This window comes from Triturus cristatus, chromosome 3_1 (assembly GCF_964204655.1).
Source record: "Triturus cristatus chromosome 3_1, aTriCri1.1, whole genome shotgun sequence".
NCBI classification, from domain to species: Eukaryota; Metazoa; Chordata; class Amphibia; order Caudata; family Salamandridae; genus Triturus; species Triturus cristatus.
The window spans coordinates 1,090,243,414-1,090,268,850 of record NC_140583.1 but is presented as its reverse complement, the minus strand read 5'-3'; the positions used below and the strand labels follow the sequence as shown (position 1 = coordinate 1,090,268,850).

General features: G+C 45.6%; 1 protein-coding gene across 1 annotated transcript in view; it reads right to left on the bottom strand.

The window, feature by feature from the left end:
- The window catches only part of GRIK4 (glutamate ionotropic receptor kainate type subunit 4), a 1,510,174-nt gene that overhangs the window by 192,897 nt on the left and 1,291,840 nt on the right, over positions 1-25,437 (bottom strand). The window contains exon 7 of the mRNA XM_085645965.1: positions 1,677-1,730. Within this exon, the coding sequence (XP_085502091.1) occupies positions 1,677-1,730 (54 nt within the window). The remainder of the gene's footprint in view (positions 1-1,676; positions 1,731-25,437) is intronic.

The window sequence follows — 25,437 nt, the reverse complement described above, 5'->3', positions numbered from 1 at the left end:
TTGCAGCTAACGGTTTCTACAGGCAGAAGGCTAAGACACAAATAGTGCATTTAACGCCTCGAACAATTGCATGAAGTACACACCGTGTCCGTCTCGGCTTTGCTTTCTGCAGGACAGAGAGCAGCACTTCCCAACCTTGTATTTACTCCTCACAAACTATTGTTCCCTGTCCACACTGGCTAGCTTGTTCGCAAGACTGAGTCCTTGGTTGATCTCAGAATTGTACAGTGCGCTGCAAGAAAAGCTGTCGAAATCCCCCAAGCTCCATTTTATCTGACCTTTTGTGCAGAAGAAGGGAGGGAAGGGCAGGGAGAAAGCTGTAAAAAATATAGCAGGAGCCCCGACGCATGACTGCTTCATCCCGTCACAGAGAGAAAAGTTGGACAGTAAATAATGGGCGCGCAGATAATGGACCGCGAATAGAGCCGATTCGTCAGGGCAGTTTAGTCAGCAAAACAGGGTGCTATGCGTACATGCATGAGTCCAAAGTCGACGCAAAATCTCAAACTAATGAGCACACCCGACAAACTTCAGAAAACAACTGTGTGTAATACTCAAACAAAAAAGGCAGCAAACGGTAATCGGAGACAGGACATTTCAGCTGATAGTTAAAACATTTATGACTGCGCGAGCCTGTTTCTTCCTAGGTCGCCGGGTGTGCGGAATGCTGCAGTAAGTAATCTTCACTTACCTGTGAGACAGGAGCGAGTATTAGTAATTATGGACTTAAGCAGGCAACCTGGCGCTGTGTGCGGTTTCAGGTTACAGGAAGGTGTTCTAAGCGCGCGCATTGTTGTGCTCTGGGCGCGGTGAGGCCGGCGCAGCCGCGCAGGGGATTGTTACGGTGGCTCCTTCTCAAGTGTGTGGGCATGTCTTCATCTGAAACCCCCCACCACTCTGCTAGAGTTTGGATTGGTGAATCACTTTCCCCCCTCCAGGCCTAAAGGAAGTCAGTGGCTGAGCTCCAATTCGAAAGCACGCCCCCAGTACCCCGATGGTGTCACGGTGCCGGGTGTCACCCCATGTGATGGTGTCACCCGGTGCGGTCCGCACCCCCCGCACCCCCCTAGTGACGCCACTGCATTGGTCTGAGCAGGCTAGAAAGACCGCCCTTCTCAGACCAGGGAGTCTGTGGGGTTTCTCCAGCCCGGCTGCTCAATGCAGCCAAACTGGAGAAACCTAAGTGCGCATGTGTGTTTTGGTTGGCCTGAAACGGCACACCAAACACACATGTGCACTTAGAGAGTGCAGATAACACTCCTCCTACCCCCTCCCATTCCTACCCCCTCCCATACCCCACCCCACCCCTCCCTGCCCTGCACATGCTGGCTGAGCCAGCTGCTGAAAAATAAAACGATAATCAAATATTGTTTTATTTTTTAGCGGCTGGCTCTGCCAGAAGGGCTATGCTCCGGAGGAGCTGACCCAGTAACCAGCGTATTGGGGCCCGTAGTGCAAGGAAGAAATGTCCCCATGTATGTTTCAATGATAAAATACAATAATAATCAGGGTTCAGTTCAGTGGGCTCCTCAGGCCTCCGAGACCTGGTGCCACTGCACCTGCCGCACCAAGGAAAGCTAGCACCACCCGTGCGTGGCACATGATCCCATCAAACAGCATATTTCGCATTTAATATGACTCTACAAACTCAGCAAAGGATCATGAAAGTGTCTTACCAGATTAGTGAAGATATAAGTGTAATACGCCGACACCATCCCCAGCTCAGAGGCCTGTGGAGAAAAGAAATCACATTAAAGAACAGAGAGACAGCTCCATTCTCCAGGATACAAGGAGCAGGCGGACAGGGAAGCCCAAGAGACACTGAGGTGGATGTCTCTTTCTAGAAACTGTCCAATAGGGCTCCAGACGAGGTGAGCACAGAGCAATGAGGAAGCTGTCAAGATAGGAGCCCACTCTGCGTCAGCGAGATGTCTCTGAGGACGGAGGAGGGGAGGGGTGTCAAAGCAAGATAGTGGGCAGAAGAGAGGAGGAAAATCACGCCAGGGAGAAGGGGTGAGAGCAGAGTGAAGAATAATGGCTGTGGGAGGGTGAGGAACAAGGTGAACATGAAGGAGAGAGTGAGAAATGGAAGGGTGAGGGTGAAGACATTTGAGACAGTGAGAGAGAGGAGGTAAGGAGAGAGAGGGGAGGAATGGCAGCAAAAACAGAAAAAAGTAAATGTGGGTGTAGAAGTAAGAATTGAAACAGAGGGGCGAAAGTATGGAAGAGAGCGAAGCAGAATGACACCAAGAGGAAAAACATGAAAACAAGCATTGGAAAAGCCAATAGGTTACATTTTGAGTCCTTTAAAAAAACTGCTGCAGTGATTAAACAAGGCAAAAATGACAACCTCCTGAATATATTGCATCTATGTGACAAAGAATTTAATTTGTGATAATTCAGTGTGTAATTTGATGTTGTGAAATTGTCCTTTGTGTACAGCAACGCACGCACTCTATAGGAGGGGAATGATACAGCAAACAGCCAATAGCACGAGCTAACAGTATAATAGTCCTTTGGAGAGAGCAATACACCTCTGGGCTCTATGTATATTTAAACAATCGGTAACAATAGGTCTTGCAGACAGCTGCACTATCAGGCAAGACCTTAAAGGGAATGAAAAGGAATTGGAACAAGAAATTATGAAAGACAGCTGCACTGGGTCAAACAGAAAACTGAATAGGTGAATGAGTAAGCAGGTTTACCAGGGAGAGGGGATGGAATTGGAAAGTGAAAAAGAGGAGATGTGGGTGAACGGAGAGGTGGATGGGTGTGAGTGGTAAGGAGGAATGGGAGAAAAAGGTCTAAAAGCAAGTGAACGAAGAGAGAAAGATAGTCAAGGAAAGAGGACAAGTAAGTCAGGGAGGGCATGAAGAAGTGGTAGTATGAGTGGAGGAGAGCAGGCGAGGGACCATGGGCCTGACGTATTTAAGGCTCTTTTCCATTCTTTCTCTGTGGGAAAATATCTCCAAACACCAGAGGCTGACAACCTGTCCTCAAAGCAACACAAGACAAATTCAGAAGCGCACTGCGGACATTCTACATTAAATGAGCCCAAGTAAAAGCTTACGCTTCCATGGGAAACAGCGATACTAACACCAAATAACCTGATACCAATTCCAAGACAGAAGCTATACTTTGTTAGAATACTAGCTTACTGCGAGGAACCCCACACATGGTGAGTGATAGTAGTTTGAAGATGAACAAACACTCTTAGATCTGCGGGTTCCAAACAGAGGAAAACAATGACTATGTGCAGGGTCAGTGTTAGAAATGGGGGTCTCTGGTTGGCAGTGCCATGCACCCTATCCAAGTGGGAACCCTTCCTTCCAGTCGGGGTAAGGGAGTTACACACCCAAGATAACCCCTGCTCACCCCCCTTAGTAGCTGGCCACGAGCAGCCCGGTCTACCTCAGAGACTATGTGTAAAAGTATTTGTACAAAACACAAACAGTAACACAGTGATATCACTAAATGAACATCACACCAGTTTAGAAAAAGAACCAATTGTTATCTAAACCAAACCAGACCAAAATGACAAAAATCCAAAATACTTAACTCAAAATATCACTTTTAAAAGGTTTAAGCCGTGCTGTCCATAAAACTCTATGGACGCGGTGATTTTAGTGCAAAGTGCGTCAAAATCCAAGACGAAAAACAGCTGCAAAGTAGGAAAGTGTCAGAAAATACAGGGATGCGTTGGACCTTGAGTCCTTAGGGAATTGATGCATCAATTCTGCTACACACAGGAGAAGTGTTGCGTTGATTCCAGACTGCGAGGAGAAGTGATGCTTCAATTTCCAGAGGCAACCATGTGCTGAAAACTTGTCACACAGGTGCGATGCATGAGAAAATCAAGGCGCTGAGTGTCAATGAAGCAGTGATACAGGCACTGCGTTGATTTCCACAGCCGCAGACAGGGGATACATCTATTCCTTCAGCCACACAGCAGGGCCTGCGTCGAAGTTGCAGCAGGGTCCCAGATGTCAGAGACTTGGTGCTCTGGACTCGAGCTGTGGCGGTTCTTCAGGCCACTAACAGGCACTGAGTCAATTTTTTAGCTACACCACACTGATGCATTGTTTTTTTCAACCACACGGCAAGCTTGCAGCTGGAAAAACTGCACTGGAATGGCGATGTGTGAATTTTTAAGTCTTGAAGCAGCAGAACCATCTCCAAGGTCCCATAACTGGAATTGGCTCCACTTGGCAGGTCAGAACTCTCAGCAGTGAAGTTCAGAGATACTGCAGATGAAGTCTTTGATGGCCTTCAGACTTCCAACAGGAGCCAAACACGCCCACGCCCTTGGAGAACCTTGAAAAAGCAGGATACAAAAAAAACCAAAGTCCAGTTCTTTCACTACCCACAGACAGAAGCAGCAACTGAAAGCCAACCCAGCAAAGCAACACATGGCAAAGTGTCAGTCCTCCTCTTAACATCTCTTCAGCTCTTCTTCTTGGCAGGGCCCTCAGACAAGAAGTGTGCTAAAAGTCTGTGGTTCTAGGTCCAATGCTTATACTCCTTTTGGCTTTCGAAGTAGGCATACTTCAGAGGAAAGTCTTTGGTGTCCACAAGATCCTGCCTTGCTTTGCCTTGGCTCCAGACACACTCAGGAGGGTGGAGAAAGCATTGTTAGAGGCCACGCACAGCCCTATTCATGTGCCAGGGACAACCTCTCCAACCAATCTAGCTCAGGAAGGCCCTTCAGCCGGTTGAAGGACATGCAGGGCATACGTCAGATCCCTTTGTGTGACTGTCTACATTGAATGCACAAACAACCCAGCTGTCAGTCTAAATCAGATGTTGATTCCACAGGCAGGCAGGAACACAGAATGGTAAAGCAATAACATGCCCACTTTCTAAAAGTGCCAATTTTAAACACACAATTTACTAACCTCCTTCACTAAAAGATGTATTTTTAGACTCTGAGTTCAGGGAACCCAAACTCCAAATATCAATATTTTCCCAACTGAAAGTTTCCCTTGTAAGATGTTACAAGGCAGCTCCAATGATAACCTATGGGAGAGATAGTCCTTACAATAGTGAAAAACAAAATTGGCAGTATTTCGCAATCAGGACATGTAAAATATCCTACCTTTCATACACCCAGCACCCTGCCAATGGGGACACCTTGGGCCTACCTTAGGGGTGCCATAACCCTTTCCATGCTCATGACGGAGCGGTTCCGTCATGAGCAACGGTGGTCATGTGCTCATGATGAAACCGCTCCGTCATGACACCCACCCGTGGGGGAAGTGCTGGCGCTCCCCCCATGGGCAGCTCATCTAGCCCCCACAAAGGGGGATGGCAACGGAAGAGTTTCCGCTGCCACACCGGACCCCCCCCCCAGGCAATCCCATGATGTCAGTACGCACAGCGCGCGCCAATGTCATCAGGAAGCCCTGGACGTGCTGGAAGCCATTTGCTTCCTGGCGTCCAGGAGGAGCGAGATACTTTTCCTTGCTCTGGTGGGGAAAGGGGGGGGGGGGATTTGGGATGTATTGAGGCATCGGGGGAGAGGAAAGAGTTTTTCCTCTCCCCTAATGTCCCAATGCAGGGCATTCCTGCTGCACGATCGCACACAACGTCGCGATCGTGCAGCCCGAATGCCCTCACTAGACACCAGCGATTATTTATTTATTTAAAGGAAGCGACCCCTTGGGCACGGGTTGCTTCCTTATGGGGCAAAATATTTGTAAGACTTTTCTGCCCCCCCCCCCCCCCCTCACCCCGGGGACAGATCGTCTGCCTTTTTTGGTATTTCTGGCCCGGGAGGGGGGGGGGCAGAAAAGCCCACTAGAGCCAGGGATTTTTAAAAAAATGGAAGCGACCCCTTGATGTGTATCCTGCCCCCCCAGGGGGCAGATCGGCCCGTTTGTTTGGCCTTTCTGCCCTGGTGGACGGCAGAAAACTCACTAGGCACCAGGGATTTTGTTTTGTGTGTAATGGAAGCACTATGGTTGCTTCCAAGGGGGTAAAATGTGGTTAATGTTTGTTCTGCCCCTCCTGGGGACAGATCTGCCCCTTTTTTTGGCCTTTCTGCGGGAGGGGGGAGGTTGAAAATCCTACTAGGCACCAGGGATATATTTCTTTTGAAAGGGGGGCACATTTCTGTCTGCTGTTTTCAGCCCCACCTGGGGGACATATCGGCCTGGCAGACAACCTCACCTGATCCCTTGGGCAAGATCACCCCCCATTTTTCTCAGTCCTATTTGAAGGCCCATCTGGCAGATTGACCGTTTGGGTAGTGACATAGTGTGTTATAATGTTCATTGTTTTATTTCTTGTGAATTGCAATTGTAATGTTTTATTTCTCCCTTTTTGTTCTAGTTCAAGGCTTTTGCTTTTACTCTTTAAACTGTTCCAGGTTGCGGTTTCGTTACTGGTGGTTCTGCTGTTTGTGTAGTTGCATGTTTGTTAAGAGACTTTTTTGTATAATGTATATGAGTTTCATTTCTCTAAATGAATGTATTTTTTGCAAATGGTGTAATAATAGGAGTATGTTTGGCTTTTTTTTTTGAGTTTCAAATTTTTTTTGCATTTGTGCTCGATGTGTATTTTGTGGTCTTGTGAGTAATTTGTTTTTTTTTTTTCTTTCTAGTGGGATGTCGTTGGTTTTTGCTGTGTCTCTGCAGAGTAGGTGCTGGTGAGTGTAGCAGTCTCTTGCAAGTGAATTGTAGAGTTTTTGAGTATATAGATCTTTGTGATAAAGACACACATATTTTTTACTTACTTATTTTGCACAGAGTTGGTTGTTGTTGACTTGTTTGTGCAGTCTCCTTTCATAGTAAGGATAAGGGCTAGCCGCATGATTCCTGCTCAGCAGGTTGTTGGTATGCTTTTTGAGTCTTCCTCTGACCACGGTTCAGAGACTGACTCTGCATCTGAGGCAGAGGAGGGAGTGGAAGATTCAGGCAGTGAGTTTTCTCTCCACATGGAATCTTCGGATGATGAAGCTACACTTAGTGCAGATGAAGACACTCTTAGTGCGGATGAAGTGCCTGGTTTAGAGGAGGGCATTGGTGTGCCTATAGGGTAGCAAGAAGCATCTTGGGCTGCAGCCTGGGGCTGCAAGGCTTCCAGTTGGAAGTGCTGACCTCTGGGTTGCCCCAGGCATGGTGCAGCCAGCATTGCCAGACTTTACTGGTGTTCCAGGGTGTAGAGTGAATGCTGAGAACTTTTTGCCAATAGCATTTTTTCAGTTGTTTATGGACGATGTATTTTTGGCAGAGATTGTTGAGCAGACTAATTTATAACAGTTTTTGAGGGACAATAGTGCCAGCCTTAGGCACTCTAGAGCTACCCGGTGGACTCCCACAAACCTGGAAGAGATGAAGAAGTTCTTGGGTTTAACTTTTTTAATGGGCTTGCTAAGGAAGCCATCAATGTCTTCATATTGGTCTACTAGTCCCTGGATGGCAACGGCTATATTTCCGACAGCCGTGAGTCATGATAGGTATTTGCTTCTGCTACGGATGCTGCATGTTGTCGATAATGGTTTAGCATTACCACGAGATCACCCTGATTGTGACCGTCTTTTTAAGACTCGGCCTGTCATTGATCACTTTGTAGATCAATTTTCTGAGATCTATGCTCCAGGGAAAGAAATAGCAGTGGATGAGTCTTTGGTCTTGTTCAAGGGCCGCTTGGTTTTTAGGCAATACATTCCTAGTAAGAGGTCACGCTATGGAATTAAGATGTACATGCTGTGTGACAGTAGGACTGGATATGTCTCTAATTTCAGAGTGTACACCGGTAAGGAATCCAGGATTAACCCCCCTGGTTGTCCGTCCACTTTTGGAGTGACTGAGAAAATTGTGTGGGAACTTGGCAGAGGACTTTTTAACAAAGGTCACCATATATGTGTAGATAACTTCTACACTGGTGTGCAGTTGTTCAGGGAATTGGCCAAAGTGAACACTGTTGATTGTGGCACAATCCGCTCTAACCGTAAAGGTTTTCCAAAAGAACTTGTTTGTCAAAAGCTTGTGTGAGGACAGTGCAGTGCGTTGCATTGCGAGGAACTTCTAGCTGTGAAGTTTTCAGACAAGAGAGATGTCTACATGCTGACTACCATCCATGATGAAAGCACTTCACCTGTGACTGTTTAGGGTCAGGTTGCTGAAGCGCGCAAACCTGTGTGCATTTTAGACTATAATAGGCACATGGGTTTTGTTGATAGAGTAGATCAGAGGTAGGAACCTTACACTGCTCTTCATAAGGCTTACATTTGGTATAAGAAGTTGGCTATGCATCTTTTCCACTTGGCAAACTTTAATGCTTTTGTTGTATTCAAGGATTGTTGTCCTGAGTCAAAGATGACTTTTCTTAAGTTTTAGGAGTCTGTAATAGGCAGCCTTGCTGTAGTGGAACAGGCAAGTGTTCCTAGAGTTGGAGTGGTGGAGGATGTGGCTAGATTGAAAGATCACCACTTTCCTGATCACATTCCTCCCACACCCTCAAAAGACTTCCCCAGTAGGAGATGTAGAGTCTGTTGGCGAAGAGGTACACGGAAGAAGACTCGTATGTACTGCCCTGAAGGCCCTAACCCTGCGCTGTGTGTGCGTGCTTGTTTTAGAATGTACCACATGAAAAATAATTTTTGGGAGCATCCATGAGTGGTAAAATGAACTGCCTGGTCTCTATTCTTTTATATTTTTTGTTCAGTTTCCAGGTTGGCATTTGTGCAATGTATTTAGTTTCAGATTTTGTGTTAGTAGATTTGTATCTATTTGCAATTTGTTTGTGTTTTCTTTTTTGTATAAAAAAATCCTAAATGTGATGGAGGTGTGTGTAGGCTGGTGCTTGGCTGGTGATGTGCGTGGACTGGCACTTGGCTGGTGGTGTGCATGGACTGGTGCTTGGCTGGTGGTGTGTGTAGACTGGCGCTTGGCTGGCAGTGTGCGTGGACTGGCGATTGGCTGGTGGTGTGCGTGGACTGGTGCTTGGCTGGTGGTATGCATGGACTGGCCCTTGGCTGGTGGTGTGCGTGGACTGGCACTTGGCTGGCGGTGTGCGTGGACTGGTGCTTGGCTGGCAGTGTTCGTGGACTGGTGCTCGGCTGGCAGTGTGCGTGGACTGGTGCTCAGCTGGCGATGTGTGTGGACTGGAGCTTGGCTGGCAGTGAGTGAGTAGTGACTTGCTGCTGGTTACTACACACACTGCTAGCCAAACACCACTCCACGCAATCCGTGAGCTGATGTGGTTGCTGTGTCAGTAATGTGGGCGTGTGAAAGTGATGGGCCTTTGAATCGCGCTGTCGGCTGGTGTGAGTGTTGTAATGTGCTGGGCCTGCAGCTGGCGGTGTGAATGGTTTTGTATGTGTCACACGTATGAAAGTTGCATGGATGGCCTGTAAAGAGGTTGGTGCCTTGTCGTGGCTTTACAGCTCACGGGCTGTGAGTCAATGGTTCAGTTTCTCGTTCTTTCAATTATTAACAGTTCATTTTGTTTGTGTGAAATCTCTTGTTAATACAACTGTATATACTGAACCATCCATCACCCTCATGCCAAATCTAACCGGTATGTATGTGTGCTTGAGAAATAGGTGGTTGTGCAGAAATAATTTTCTTTTCTGTCTTACTCAAGCAGGGTGTACCTTGTTCCTTTTTGTGAATGTTGTAATGTGTTAGTTTCGTGCCTGGTGGTGTGAATGGTCTTGTGTGTATCACATATGAAAGGTGTGTGAATGGCCTGTAAAATGGTTGGGGCCTTGACGCGGCTTTACGGATCACAAGCTGCGTTCAGTTTTTTGTCCTTTCAATTATTGACTGTGCATTTCATTTTTGTGAAATCTCTTGTTAATAAAATTTTATATACTGAACCATCACTCGCCCTTGTGCCAAATCCAACCAGTATGTGTGTGTGCTTGAGGAATAGATGGCTGTGCAGTAATATTTGTCTTTTTTGTCTCTCTGCTAAGAAAAACATACTAACTGTAGATATTGTCGTAAACTAAACACCCATGGGAGTACATGGTGATGTCTCTCTTGTGGATCCCAACATTTTATCTTACCCACATCTAACCCTGGCTCCACGCAGATTCCAGAGTTTTCTCACACAGAAATTTGATAAAAAAGTGATTTTTCAGCTAAATTTAAGGTTTGCAGGGTATTCTGGGTAGGAGAATGTTGGGGGAGCCACACAAGCCATACCTCGCTGGACTCCCCCGGGTGTCAAGTTTTCAGAAATGTCTGGATTTGGTAGGTTTCCCTAGATGGCCACCGAGCCAGGGTCAAAAACAAATGGGACCCCCCTTGCAAAACCAGGTTGGTTTGTGATAGGTAATTTTGATGTCGCCTCAATAGGTTTTGGGCCCTTGCCTGTCGCGGGTACTTGACCCACCCACACAATTGGGGTACCATTTTTCTCAGAAGACATTGGGGAACGCGGGGTGGGTGGAATTTTGTGGATCCACGCAGATTCCAGAACTTTCCACCAAAGAAATGTGAGGAAGATGTGTTTTTTTGACAAACTTTTAGGTTTGCAATGGATTCTGGGTAACAGAACCTGGTGAGAGCCAGTCAAGTCACCCGATCCTGGATTCCCCTGGGTGTCTAGTTTTTAAAAATGTACAGGTTTGCTAGGTTTCCCTAGGTGCCGGCAGAGCTGGGGTTCAAAATCTACAGCGAGGCACTTTGCAAAAAAAGGGTCAGTTTTCACTGTGAAAATGTGGTGTGTCCACGTTGCGTTTTGGGCCGTTTCCTGTCGCGGGCACTAGGCCTACCCACACAAGTGAGATACAATTTTTCTTGGAAGACTTTGGGGAACGCGGGGTGGGTGGAGTTTTGTGGATCCACGGAGATTCCAGAACGTTGAACAACAGAAATGTGAGGACATTTTGTTTTTTTTTACACATTTTTAGGTTTGCAAGGGATTTTGGGTAACAGAACCTGATGAGAGCCAGTCAAGTCACCCCATCCTGGATTACCCTGGGTGTCTAGTTTTTAGAAATGTATAGGTTTGCTAGGTTTCCCTAGGTGGCGGCAGAGCTAGGGTTAAAAATCTACAGCTAGGCACTTTGCAAAAAAAGGGTCAGTTTTCACTGTAAAAAAGAAAGTGTGTCCACGTTGTGTTTTGAGCCGTTTACTGTCACGGGCACTAGGCCTACCCACACAAGTGAGTTACCATTTTTATCGAGAGACTTAGGGTAACTTGACCCGAATAAGGTATCAGAGCGCTGTACATAGCAACAGTTGCATTACATGAGGACACATTCTTTTTTTTTTTCTTTTTATGTTAGGCATGGGGAGATTAAGTGATTTGCCCAGAATCAAAGGATATTCAGCGTCATTGTCGAGACTGGAACCCAGTCCTCCGGTTTTGAGGTTGGCAGCTCTAGCCGTTAGGCCAACTCCTCTCCCCAAATTTCTGCCTTCCAAATGACAGACAATGTGTAAAAAAGAAGTCTTTTTGAAAAATGACCTATAATTCTCATGCTAGTATGGGTACTCACAATTTCGGAAATGTCCAAATATCTACTATTTCTAAAGTCTATATTTTGTTCCAATTTCAGAAATACATACGTGTCTTTCATACCACTTTTTCCATGTATATATTTTCCCAAATTAATTGCTATATACGCGGTACATAATAAAAAACCATTGCAAGATGCTGCTCAGTTATTGGCTCTGGGTTCGTCGGGTTCTTGGTGAACTTACAAGTCCTATATATCCCCACAACAAGAAAGGTCCAGCAGATGTAACGGTATATTGCTTTCAAACAGCTGTCATAATTAGAAGAAGTTATATGTGAAAACGTTGACACAAATGGCTGTTTTTTTCAACTAATTTTCAATTTTTCCTATATTCAACTGTTAGTTTCTATAAAGAAACCTTGATGGATCTTTATAGCAAATGACCCCTTGCTGAATTCAGAATTTGGTCTACTTTTCTAAACTGTATAGCTTTCCAGGATCCATTATTGCTTTCATACCCATTTCTACCATTAACTGTAAGGAGAATGAAAGCACAAAAAATAGCAAAAATAGGCTATGTCCCAGAAAAATGCCAAAACTGTGTAAAACATTTTGGTTTTCTGACAAAAGTCTGCTTGTCCCTGAAAGCTGGGACGATGGTGATTTCAGCAACCCCTTTGTTGGTACCATTTGCAGGGAAACAAAACAGACACTTTCAATTGTAGCCCTTTTTCCCATTTTTCCAAAATAAAACAACATTTAGCTGTATTTTGGCTAATTTCTGGGCCCCCTTCAGGTAAATCTACAAACCCTGGGTACCTTTAGAATCCCCATGATGTTGGAAGAAAAGGACGCAAATGTGGCGTGGATACCTTATGTGGTCAAAAAGTTACAGGGGCCTAAGCGCGAACTATCCCAAACAGCCCAAAAAAGGCTTAGCACAGGGGGCAAAAGGCCTAGCAGCGAAGGGGTTAAATGTAGAAAAAAGGAAGGTTTGGGTCTGGCAAGTGGGTGCACTGGCCAGGTCGAGATGGCTGTTTAAAACTGCACTTACAGACACTGCAATGCCAGGTCAGAGGCAAGCTTTCAGGACCACTCATGTAGGTGGCACAACCAGGGATGCAGGCCCACTAGTAGCATTTGATTTACAGGCCCTGGGCACCCACAGTGCACTTTACTAGAGACGTACCAGTTGGTCATATATGTCAATCATGGAGAACCAATATTAATCACAATCTACACAGGGAGCACTAGCACTTTAGCCCTGAGCAGCAGCGGTAAAGTGCCCAGAGAACACAAACCAGCAAAAACGAAGTACAGCACACAGTCAAAAATACAGGAGGTAAAGGCAAAAAGACATTGGAAACTACGCCAAGGCTGCCAAGCCTAACAGTCAGTAATCACTAGCTGGAGATCTAACAGACACCCACAGACCTGGGGATTCTAAAAAAGAAGCAAATAATGACCAAGTGCATGGGCCAGAAATCACAGGCTAAAGATTGAACAGGTCCCCACAGGTCCCCACAGACCTGAGGATTCTAAACAGAAGCAGACAATGACCAAATGCATGGTCAGCAATCACAGGCTAAAGACTGAACATACACCTTCCAACCTGGGAATCTGAACAGAAGCAGACAACGACCAAGTGCATTGTCAACGAACACAGTCTAAAGATTAAAACGGAAGTCCGACCTGAGGATTCCAAACACAGACCTGCAATTACCACAAACAAACTCATTGGCTACAGACTGGTGAATGACCCATCCACAGTTTGATCGAGAACCTTCAACTATAGGCAAACAACGAGCGAATACACGGCCCGTGCCCATAGGCCGGTGACTTAAACATGCCCAGAGAGCTGGCGGGCCCCACACGTAGCCATATAAAGACACACGACATTGTCTGTGACCTTACCATGGAGTCTGAGACAGTAGGGGGCCCCTTAACGACCAGGAAAGCAGAGCTAGACCCGACCTGCTGGTTCCGAGGTGCGATACAAAACCTGCTTCATGGGAAGCAAGCCAAAATATGATATGGTAAGGAACTGATGCTGCGGGGAATTTACTAACAAGATCCCTCGTTTCTCGCCGCCGCATAAAAAGATCACAAGACCTAAATCCTGCTGGCGACACAGCGCGCGCGGAAGGAGCAATGCGGTGCGAGTTGGTTAGTTTAACTGCCAGAAACTCAAACACTCATTTTAATTTGCCAATCCTGGTAAACATGTAAGCCATATCAAGAAACTATTACTGTAAGTGCCCAAGAGCACACCGTGCATAAACTCCTGTCATCTGTGACTAGCAGGCATTGCTTCTCACAGTCCCTCATTTACATTTAGAGTCGGTCGGATTCATGCAAAGCTAATTTTCCTGTGTGCTATGAATTATAAAACGCGTTGCACATTATTTTTGTGTTTTTAGAGTGGTGTTGTATTACTGCATTGCAAATTCTCTCACGCCGCTTATTACTGCTTCACAGATAATCTAATGTCATTTATTACTGCATTCCAAATACTTTTACGCTGCTTATTACTGCATTACATGTACCCTAATACCGCTTATTACTGAATCGCAAATACTCTCATACCGCTTATTACTCCATTACAAGCACATTCATGCCCCTTATTATGGCATTACACACACTCTCCTGCCGCTTATTACTATTTTCTAATTCAGTGAAGGATGAAAGGCTGAGTTGTTGCTGACAGGAGTTGAAACTTCAGAATGTGACTTGGCGATGTGGCGCTAGCAAGGTAAGTGGTTCTATATATGTCGACTTACCCAAACCCCATTTCGCCCTGCCTCTGCCCCCCCGCTCTTACCTGTGCCAGCCACTACTGCTATTAACAAGAGAAAAACATTGCAGGTTCGCGATCCTCTAATATCATACGGTGGCTTCTTGAAACATTGCACACTGTGCAGCAACTGGCAAACAATGCTCACCATTTGGGCATCACACACTGTCCTCTGAAGACAACCCACACCATCCACTGATGTTCCATTGAGCACTGTCACACAGCAGCCCACCTCCTATTGTCAACCAATGCCCAACCACTCAATGTACAACAAAAGACAAGGACACATTTTATACCAATGAACTATCGTACACTTAACGAATGGACGACAAACAGCATAATGCCCACAGATAAACCACCATACATTGTCAAGCAATGAACCATAAGAGCCTGTCGACCAATGGACTATTGCATTCTGTCAATCAAAGATCAATCACCCATTAGCCAACCACAGGTTAGCCTACATGCTCCATCAATAAGATATAACACTCTGTCTACCAACAACCCATTGGACAAAGTCCACTAATGAACCATTACAGACTGCCCACAAACGGGCCAACACAAACCGCTTCCATTGACAGTTACACACCTTTCACCAATGAGCCTTTGCACAAGTTCACTAGTATACGACGACACACTCTCAAGAAAGGCACAATGTCCACCAATGGGATATCCATCAATTAAACCTCAGACTGCCAATAAAGAGACCAGTACACATTTTATTATTTTTTAGTCCTCATTCGCTTTGAAAAAACAAAGACGAAGAAACTCTCTGGGGCCCCCCTTGATCAGCACCTGCCAGAGATCTTTGTTTAGAACCACGGATGGTGCGCTTTACACAGAACCTCCCACTCCGCGGTTTACTCTGACCAGAAAGGCTGCCTGCAGAAACCGCTGGAGCAGTGAAGTAACTAAGTATAAAGGCATAATCATAGCATTGCATTCGAATCAGAAGATTCTAGTCAATTTATGCATGGGGACCAAAAATCATTCCTTTTATTTGTTGATGCTATATCTAGCCTAGTCGTATATTTTACGGATTTAGTCCAATCTACCCTAGTCGAAAGTAGGTTTTTTATCCAGTTTTTGCAAATCTCTCTTCGAGCAAGAAGTATCAAGTAAAAACCCAGCTTTCTTGCATTTGTTGACATAGACTCATGCTGTGCCGGAACCCCAAAGAAAATAAAGGCTGTGCTTACCTGAAGTGCCACACCGAGTATCATAGACATACAATTACTCACACCTGCCTAAACAAATTGAATCTCGGGACACTCCTGGAACATGTGTTTATCATCCACCTGTTTTTCGCTGCATTTTAGGCACCTCGGCTTAACACCCTTCCCCAAATTGGATAACATTAGGGGTGTCCAGTAGGCCGTGTGAAGACAAATTTGCGGCGTGCCCTGTGGAGTACAGAATGTTGCAAGATACTTGCCATAAGTCTTCTAACTGCGTCCTGGCAAGCTCTTTCCCCACAGGTCAGTCGGAAGTCTAAAATCGTCGTCCGAAAGGTCCACCAAAAGCCAGTACCAGTTAGCCACCTCCTTCTTTCTTGGCACTTTGCTGACCAGCATGGACTCCAGCTCATTTGAGGAACCAATGTCTACCCCGGCAGATTAATACCAACTTTTTATTTGGAGATATTTAAACCTTGATAGCTTGTTGTTGGTTATCTCCGACCACTTGTTCCAAGGAGCCAAATTTCCATCTTCGAAAAGTTGTTCCCATCTCATCACCACTGCCTTCCTCAGAGGAGCAGCCAGGCTATCCTTAGCCCACTCCGGGGAACCAGGGGCGTCCCATATCATTGCCAGCCCACTTTATTAGCTGAGTTTTGTCTCCTTTCTGATCTTATACCACGTGACTGCTAGGGATTGTAGAGCCTTGAGATGCACCTTTTAAAAATATCTAGGGTCTCCAAATTTGCAGATAAATCCTTGCTCCCCACCCCCTCACATCTGATAACATCACCCTTAACATTTTACTGATGTCTTATCCATCCGGTTCATTCAGGACCATCTTTCCATTTCTTAGCAGGAAAACCCAGTGATGATGAGACAAGTCTGGTAAACAGAGACACCCCCTTATCCTTTCTTCAAAGCTTTTTCCATGCGATCCACAAGCCTTTTGAGGCCCAAATAAAATTGTTTATCTTGGCCTGCACTTATTTAATCCACTCTTCTTTTAAAACCAAAGGAACATTCTGGAATAAGAAAGTACTTTTGGGAAGATCGATATTTTTACTTGGTTCTCTCTTTTGATGATTGTCAACGGTAAATGTGACCAGCTTAATAGTAACTTACAAACATCCTTGCTAACCCTTTGGAAATTAACTTCCAGGATTTTCTTTATGCTTTGTGTGATCCTAATGCCTAAATATCTCATCTCCCTTTTGATGCTCTCTTGATCTGATTTTATATTCTAGGCCATTTTCTCTGTGTTTTGTTCATTCACTTCATAGCCCGAAATACGCCCAAATTTTGAGGTCAGATCATATATTAATGGAGCCAAGATAGGCAAATCGGAAGTGTATGCCATTAAATCAACAACGTACAGAGCCATCTTTTTCTCCCAGCCCTTATACCTGAATGGGGATATTCCATCTTCTTTTCTCATTTTCACAGCTAAGGGTTCAATGTATAGGTTAAATATTAGAGGGGACAGAGGGCACCCTTGTCTGGTTCCCCATGAGATTTTAAAAGTTATAAAAAGATTTCCAATCATTAAAACCCTAGCTGTAGGTTTTTGGTATATCAATGGTATGGTCCTGCGGAGTGTTTCACCCAAATTACACAACCTTAGTATTTTCTAGAGATAGCATGGCGTCCAAGGTAATAATTGCCAGAGGAGCTTTATAGACAGTAGACAGTAGCTATATCTATTGCTCCAATTAGGTTGTAAGTTAGATGCTGGATCCCCCTTACCCTGACAAAGCCTTTCTGATCCTCAAGGTAAGAGATCTTCCACAACCTCATTCAACCTTTCTGCTAATATTTTTGTGAACATTTTATAATCGCAATTTAATAGCGAAAAGGGCCTGTAGGAGTCACAAGCTGTGCGAAGTTGGCCTTGTATATGATGTCTACTAATTAAAGTGGGCACCTTGCACCAGTCCAAATAACCCTAATGGTGATTTAAGAGGTCAAAGATAACCTTAGAAAGCTATCCAAGTGGTAGCTGTGGTGAGCAGCCTTAGTCTTGAAGGAATGTTAAGCAGCATGTTTTACCAGAATGCAACCTTATAGTATTGGTTAAATGCAAGGAGAACCACACAGTAGTTATAAAAATATGTATTTATTATTATAACACACCTTAAAAACCGCACAGTATCTGCTACAGGCAGATAAACACAAATCACACAATACTGTAGCACAGAAACAATCGTAAGTAGCACTAATACATAGTGGGCTCCAGGGGGAGACCAAAACTATATACTAAAATAGTGGTATAAGAACCACGACTCAAGTCAAGACAGTGTCTAAAGGTTGTAGAATCGCTGCGACCCCAAGGAACCACCCAAGGTGAGTAAGGAGGGACCCCACGGAGGACCGGTGCAGTGCGAGAACACGACCGCGTGCTACTTACCATTCAATGGGAGAGTCGCGGTTGCAGTTTTAAAGTTTAAGGACCCTTCCCAGGGATTACAAAAAAAACCTTTGGAACTTATAAGGTTGGAGACCCACCCCTCCTGTGCATACTGAAGTACCAGAGTTACCTATCCCAGGGAAGCCAGGTGCATTGGGACAGAATGGCATTGGAAACCTCTGTCGTTCTCAATGGGAGTCTTCAAAGAAATGCCACTGGAGGAAAGGAGGAAAGTGTCCGGTGGAACCCACAGGTGTATTCTTGATGGAAGGAACCTGAAAGCAGAGGGAACAGAGTCTGGGTCACTCAGGAGTGACCAGGGGTAGATGAATGCCCACTGGCGTCGGGTGCTTCAGGTGTGATGATGGAGACCTTGACTCTACAGCTGCAGTGACCAGGAGATGTCGAGGACAACCAGGAACTGGATACGAGCTGAAGGATGTCGAGTGCTGAGGGGTCGGTGTCCGGCGGGAGCACCAACAAGCCTTAGCAGGGGCAGCCCACGAGGAGGGTCAAAGAAGGTCACAGTTTGACCCAGCATGGACCAGAGGACTCACCACAAGCAAGGGGAGTCAGGGCAGGCCTGGAGCAACCAGTGGAGCCCAAGTAAACCAGTGTTGTCCCTCAAATGGACCCACAGGCCGAAGGCACAGGAGTCGCGAGGGGACCTCTTAGCAGTTTCACAAAGTCACAGCTTGCAGGAAACAGAGTGCGAGGAGGCCAGAGTCCTTTGTAGGAAATGTGTGCAGAGGTTGGAGCTATTGATAGCCCAATGCATGTAGTTGGGGAACACCAACAAGCATATGCACTTGCAAAAGTATGAGATGCACAGGGGTTTGGGTTATGCAGTCACCACGAGGGATCTGGCCTCAGACTCAGTGAGAGGGCAGCTCGACCTCAAGGACCGTAGGAACCCACTTTCTCTGTTGCTGGAGCCTTCAGAGTCCGCAGGAGCTCGGGATCAGCAGACCGGTCAGTTGCGTTACAGTGTCTGCGAATGCAGGTGTGTGACTCCTTCACCCCAAGGGAGATAACTTCAGTTGTTTTTGATGCTCCACAGGTCCTGCACAGAGTCTGTACGGTGCACGGGCACAGACGATGCTTTGGATGGAGAGGGAGAAGAAGTCTGGACCAGTCAAAGTCCAACGAAGTCCAGAGTGTCCAGACGGTCGAAAGTCAGTGGTTTCTTGTTCAGAATCTTGTCCACGTCGAATCTAGGGTCCTACAGCCAGGTAAGCCCTTAAGTACCCACGGGAGACGGTTGGACAGATTCAGGGGACCCTCCCAGGGGAGGGTCAGGACAGTGGGGAGGGTACTCCCATGTCATTTGTCCAGTTTTGCGCCAGAGCAGGAGCCAATTGCTCCCAGGACTGGTTTGAACTGAACTATGCACAGGGACACCAAGTATGCCCCTTGTGCAGACTTTCAGGCACTTTGGAAGTGCACCCACCCAGCCCCAATAAACTAAATCCTGTCTGGGAGGTGGTCACACCTCCCTGTCACAGGATGCCTATTGTCCTGACTTGTCCTGCTCGAGCTTGGCTCAGCAGCAGGAGGGCAGAAATGTATCTCTATTTGGCAACAACCATTTTGTGTTGCCCAGGTCGAGAAGGCTGGTACCGGGAAGACCAGGGACCCCACAAGGCTCGCTTCAGAAGGGTGGAATCATAGTATGATTCCAAGGTGTTTGATACCAAACATGACATGTTTTGTTGCAGCCTTTTTCGAGATAGCATTTTACGAGAGCATATAATGCACCTCTACCTATACGTCTGGCTGTGTCATCGACAACCCGGGAGAATGGTCTCCGAAGGCTGCAGGGGTGCTCTGCTCATGCAGGGGCACCCTCTCACATAAAACCCAGCACCCTGCCTTCGGGATTGTCAAGGCCTGCTAGAGGGGAGACTGATAGGTTTTAAGTGTAGTGACCTATAGATATAGTAAACATATATCTAAAGTAAGTGGTGCATGCACCATCTTACACAGGCTGCAATGGCAGGCCGGTAGTTCCATTTTGCATGGCTTCTCATGGGCGACATAATACATGCTTCAGCCCATGGGAGGCCTCGGGGGTACCTATGCCCTGGGTACATGTGTACCATATACTGGAGACTGACAAGGGGACCCCAGATTCCAATCTGAAGTGTACCTAAGTACATGTCATAACATGTTAGTGAGAAAGCAGATAGACTGGGGCCCTGATTAGCAGGATCCCAGTCAGACTAGTCAAAAACCAGCAAAACACATGGCAAAAAGTGGGGGTAACCATGCAGTCAGATCCTACTTTCCAACACAAGCATTTGGCAATTTTTCTAGTTTAAGAATCAGCGTCACTATGGCCTCATTCTAAGATGAAGGCATTTCAATTCTTTTCTCAAAAAAATGCCCGAAAACAGCTTCACCATTACTGGCATGAGAAACCTCACCCAGTCTTTTATATACCTCAGCTGGTAGTCCATCTGGACTTGCCGCTTTTCTTGATTTCCCTGCCATGATTACCTTCCTAGTCTCAATCTCTGTAATAGTGCTGTTGATATTTTTTTACCATTGCTTTCGCTGACTCTGCAGGGATCATCCTGACCCAACCATTCCTAAACATATTCCTCCGTGACTACCAATCCCTCCTGGTGTACCCTCCCAAAGTGATTGTGAAAAGCCTCTTCTATTTCTCCACTAGTCGTAAGAGATTTACCTGATGTTTCACACCTAACCTCTTTTATAAAGCCTCTTGCCTGATGGTTCTTAGTTTTCCAAGCTAAGAGTGTTCCACACCCTTCCCCATATTCAAAGTGAGCGAGTTTACTCGCTTGCCACCTTTTCCGTAATCTCTCTTCAACCACCCCTGCAAGATCCATCCTAAGAGTTTGGAGAGAGGTTTGTAAAGACCCCAGCTCTTGTTCGACCCCAGTCGCTGATAACTGCCGGTCCATCCGCCGAATATTACATTCTAATTCCCCTACTTCAGATCTATACTTCTTCCTTTTCTATGATTGAATATAAGTTATTCTCCCCCTCAAAAAGGCTTTGTACACATCCCATACAACCCCCAATGGGGCACTGTCCCTATTTGTAGCAAGAAACTCCTGAGTCTCTAAGCCAAGTTTCTCAATTACTGACTCGTCTAATAATTGGGCACAGTCCATTGTCTATCTCCTCTGTATTGACCTAGTAGATAGAGCTAATACTAGGGTTACTACAGAGTGATCTGATAAATGTTCTCCTAGAAGCTTAGTATCTTGCACACGTTACTTCAACCTTGATCTATTAAAAAGAAATCGATTCTCGATTGGTGACCATACTTTTTATTGTTAAATGTGAAGCCCTTCATGGCTCCCATTTTTTCTCTCCATATGTTACACCAGCGTAGCTGTTTAATAGTGTTTTTTATTAAAGACCGCATCCTACTGTTTGTTACTGCTCTACTCTTGAACGAGCGGTCCAATCCCCTATCCAGCACCGCATTGAAAACACCTGCTAAAATAACAGGATCCGGGAACTTTAACAGCTCCATCAGCAATCCTCTGAATGGACTAGGGTTGTCTATATTTGGACCATAATACCCCATCAAGTTAAGTTTTTGGTCGTAACAGCTTATTTTAACAATAACCCATCTATCTGCCCTGTCTACTCTGCTTTCCTTTAAGGTAACAAACGTGTTCTTTTGACAAGGATTACCACCCCTTTTATTGACTGTTGACTGGTATAAATGACCTCTTGGGCTCAACCTCTAGACTTAAAAAGCTTTTGCATTTCCTGGTCAGTCAAGTGAGTTTCCTGTATTATTATAATCTGGGCAGGGGCTTCTTTCAGATATTTTAGGATCTTTTCCCTCCTGAGTTTGACTCTTAGCCCATTAACGTTCCATGATAAGATCTCAATCTGAGCGCTCTGGCCATCACACACGACTCGCACCATAATATGGCTGCCAAGGGTGTGCCAAAAGCAATAAATGGTGGAATAGGACATTTTTTTTGTATTTTCTCCCACTGCTCCCACCCCGTGACCCCTATCCCTCCCATAACCCTTTATCGCACCAACCCCAGAGAACCCTCCTTTTACCTCCTCCATGGCCTAAGCCTATAGGGGCCCTCTGGAGTTGAGAGAATCAATAACACCTTACTTTATTGTGCCGCTAGAGCTATTCGCCTATCATAATGTGCTCACAATCTTCCAAAACATCCTAATATGAAATATAGAAAAAAACAAAGAGAGAGAGAAAAGCGGAAAAAAAGAACAGGAAACCGAAAGAGCCTGAGAGAGGGCCAGCCTCGGGGGAAAAATAATATATTTTCCCCTGCCTCAAACCCTCTCTAACTTATCGCTGCATCTGATATGGTTTTTATGAATTCTTCCACATGCCGAAAATTCTGCATTTTATTATCATGCATCACACACAGTTTGGCAGGAAACTTCAGTTGCACCATGGTGCCTAATTTCTTCAATGGTCAAGCAGTTTACCTAACTCCCATTGTTTATTTGCCATGATCTACGACACATCAGACCTTATTTTGAAACTGATGCCATCCACATTTAGCGACTTCATTGTTAGCGCCTTAGTGAGGATTTCTTTCTTTATTTTGTAGGTATGGAAGTGGACTCAGATTTTACTGGGTTTCTTTTTATTTGGAGTTCACTTAAAAGGGTCTCCATGAACCCTCTGAATGTCTTTAATAACGTCTTGTTCTGTGCAGTCGACTAGGGTCCCAGCTTTAATTAGTCTTGCCACAAATGATTTTATATTATCCCCCTCTGCCCCCTCTGGTACTTTTAACAAACTGAGGTTGTTCCTTCTTTCATTATTTTCCAGGGATTCCAGTTTTTCTTGGATACCCACTATGCTTTCCTTTAGAAATGTGTTCTCTTTCTTATTTGCCCCAGTATGGAGGGTTAGTTCCTTCACTGTTGTTTCCAAAACTGAAGTCCTGGCCTTGAGGTCATCCAGTTTCCTTTCCAGCTTATCATAAGCTGATCTAATTTCCATTTCCATGTTAGCAACTGAAGTAGGACAGAGACTGATCGGGATGCTGCTTGAGTTGATGGCCCCGCTGCCAGTTCGGGTCCCACTGACCACTCAAGCTGTTTTTCAGAACATCCTTGTGCTGTCTGTACACCCCCCTGCACTTCTACCTAGAGGGGTGGGGGGGTTCATGACTCTGGCTGAAATCAAACTTTCCTGTTCCATCCTCTGGGTACAAAGGGTAGCCACCTCTAGGGACTGTGGATCGTCCGCCAAACCTTGAAACCCGTTTGGACTTAAAATGGCCTCTCCCTCTAAGGACTGTGAGAAGCTGGTAGGAGGGGACATAACTGGGTTTTTTAATCTCAGGATTTTTGGCATCACTTCGAAAAAGGTTCGCAGTGAGGGGGTGATTCTTGGCTTATGCAATTGGGGGTCTACTCTCTTCTTTCTAGATTCCCCCCTCCTGGGGCTTGCCCAGTCCTCAAAAACTGCCTGATCTAACTTGTATTCTAAGGGCTTCTTTATTAGATTTGTTATGCTGCCCTGTACTGGTTTGTATTGAGTATCACCGCAAACCTGTTGAGGTCCCCCTGCTACTAGGCTTCTGATGGCATATCTGCCCTGTGATATACTGCTATTCAGCGTCTCACCCCTAGTGTCAGATGCCAGGGCTGAGTTTCTGTCCCCCGAGGAATTTGACCCCTTATCCTGAGATTTTTCTTTGTCTGCTTTGTAGAGGGGACGCTTCCTCCTCTTTCTCTGCTGTTTTTCTGTGTGTCTAGGTCCTGTGAGGTTACTTCGCCTTTACCTGACTCCAAACCAGCACTCTCGAGTTTCTCCAAACTCCTTGCCGGCTCATTGGAAAAGTCTGCCATGCTTGTGCTGCCTCTGCCTCTATTCCCCCAGATGGGGATCTGCGCTACCGCCCTCTGACCTCTGCCAAGCTCGAGCGCTGCTCGAGCCCAACGCAAATCCCGGCTGAGTGATCCCAACACCACCGTTGCCATGATCGGGCTGAGTGGAGCAGGGCAAATGTGAGAAAAGAGCCGCAATCTCTATCTTCCTCGATGCGTGGTGAGCCTTTTTCTTCCCCCTTTTGGGGTGAAATTTGTTGTTTTTTAAGTCCTTAACGCTAGCGGAGAGAGCTCCAGACTCCTGGAGCCTCCGCGACTCACCACTAGCTGGCCGCCATGTTCTCCCTCTTCGATCTTCCTCGAGATCAGTACACATTGTCAAAGAATAGATAATCATGTACTCTCCGACAAGGAAGACTGTCCAACAACAGACTACCAAACACTACCTTGCAGTGCCAAGCAGCACACTGTTCATCAATGAACAACCACAGATTGTCCACCTATGGACCATTCTGCAGTGCAAAAAAATCAACCAGTACACACTGTCTTATGGTAGACCGACTCCAGCTGTAAACCAAACAGACATCACAGAGTGTCCAAACTAGATCATGACAGACTGACCCCTAATACTTTATGTCACACTGCTCAACAACAAACCAATGCACTTTGACCAACAACAGGCTGACAACCAGTAATCCTTCACCTACTATCCAACAAAAGAAGAATGAACACTGTCCATCAATGGACAGTCACATGCTGTACACCAATGAACCATCACAATCTGTGCACTTACGAAGGTAGCTCACCAGAAGAGCATTGGACACTGAACCAATGAAACACTGTCCACCGATTGGACCACTGGCGCCATTACTAGACCACCTACAACACAATCTTCCACTGCATACTGGATGCAAGAATACCTTTGCACAACACCAATCCATTGACCATTGCTCTATGCTCTAAAACATGTTCAACAATATGGCACGCATCCTGCCCAAAGTAGCACTGTACAGTGTTCTCCAACTGTGGGCCATGGAACAGTGTTGAACATGGGTCACTGTTCACTGCATTGGCCCCTGTGCTATCATTGCCTTTTTGAACTCTTTTCTTTCTCACCGCACTTGTATTCTTCACACTGGTTCCTTTCCTCACACCTAATTCATGATTTTGGTAAATAACTAGATTTATGTATCTAGTGACTGATGCTGTGTCTCTGGCAGAGCCAACTGGTAACCCAGAAGCAGAACAGCTATCATTTTCTGTGAGTCAATGCTCGCAGCAAGGTCACCCATAATGATGATGTTAAAGTCTACATTTTCCATGAAAAATTGACCTCGGTTAACGCTGAAGAAATGTGCGACGTTAAAAAGTGTTAGAAATGGGGATTTCTAGTTGCCAGTGGTTTACACCATGTCCAAGTAGGAACCCTTCCTTCTAGTCAGGGTAAGGGGATTACACACCCATGATAACCCCTGCTCACCGCCTTGGTAGCTTGTCACAAGCAGTCTGGCTTATTTCAGAGGCTATGTGTAAAGTATTTGTACATAACACACACAGTAACACAGTGAAAACACTACAAAATAGACACCACATCAGTTTAGAAATATAGCCAATATTTATCTAATCAAAACTAGACCAAAATGACAAACATCCAACATACACAAGCAAAGACATGAATTTCTTAAGAATAGAGCAAAAATTGAGTTCCTTAAAATCAATAGTGCCAACTGGGGCTTTCGCGGCGTCATGACTGACAAATCCAACAGTTCAATCCGACCTTGATGAAGATGAGGGCCGGCTACGGCATCAAGAAAGACCCGCAAACAGT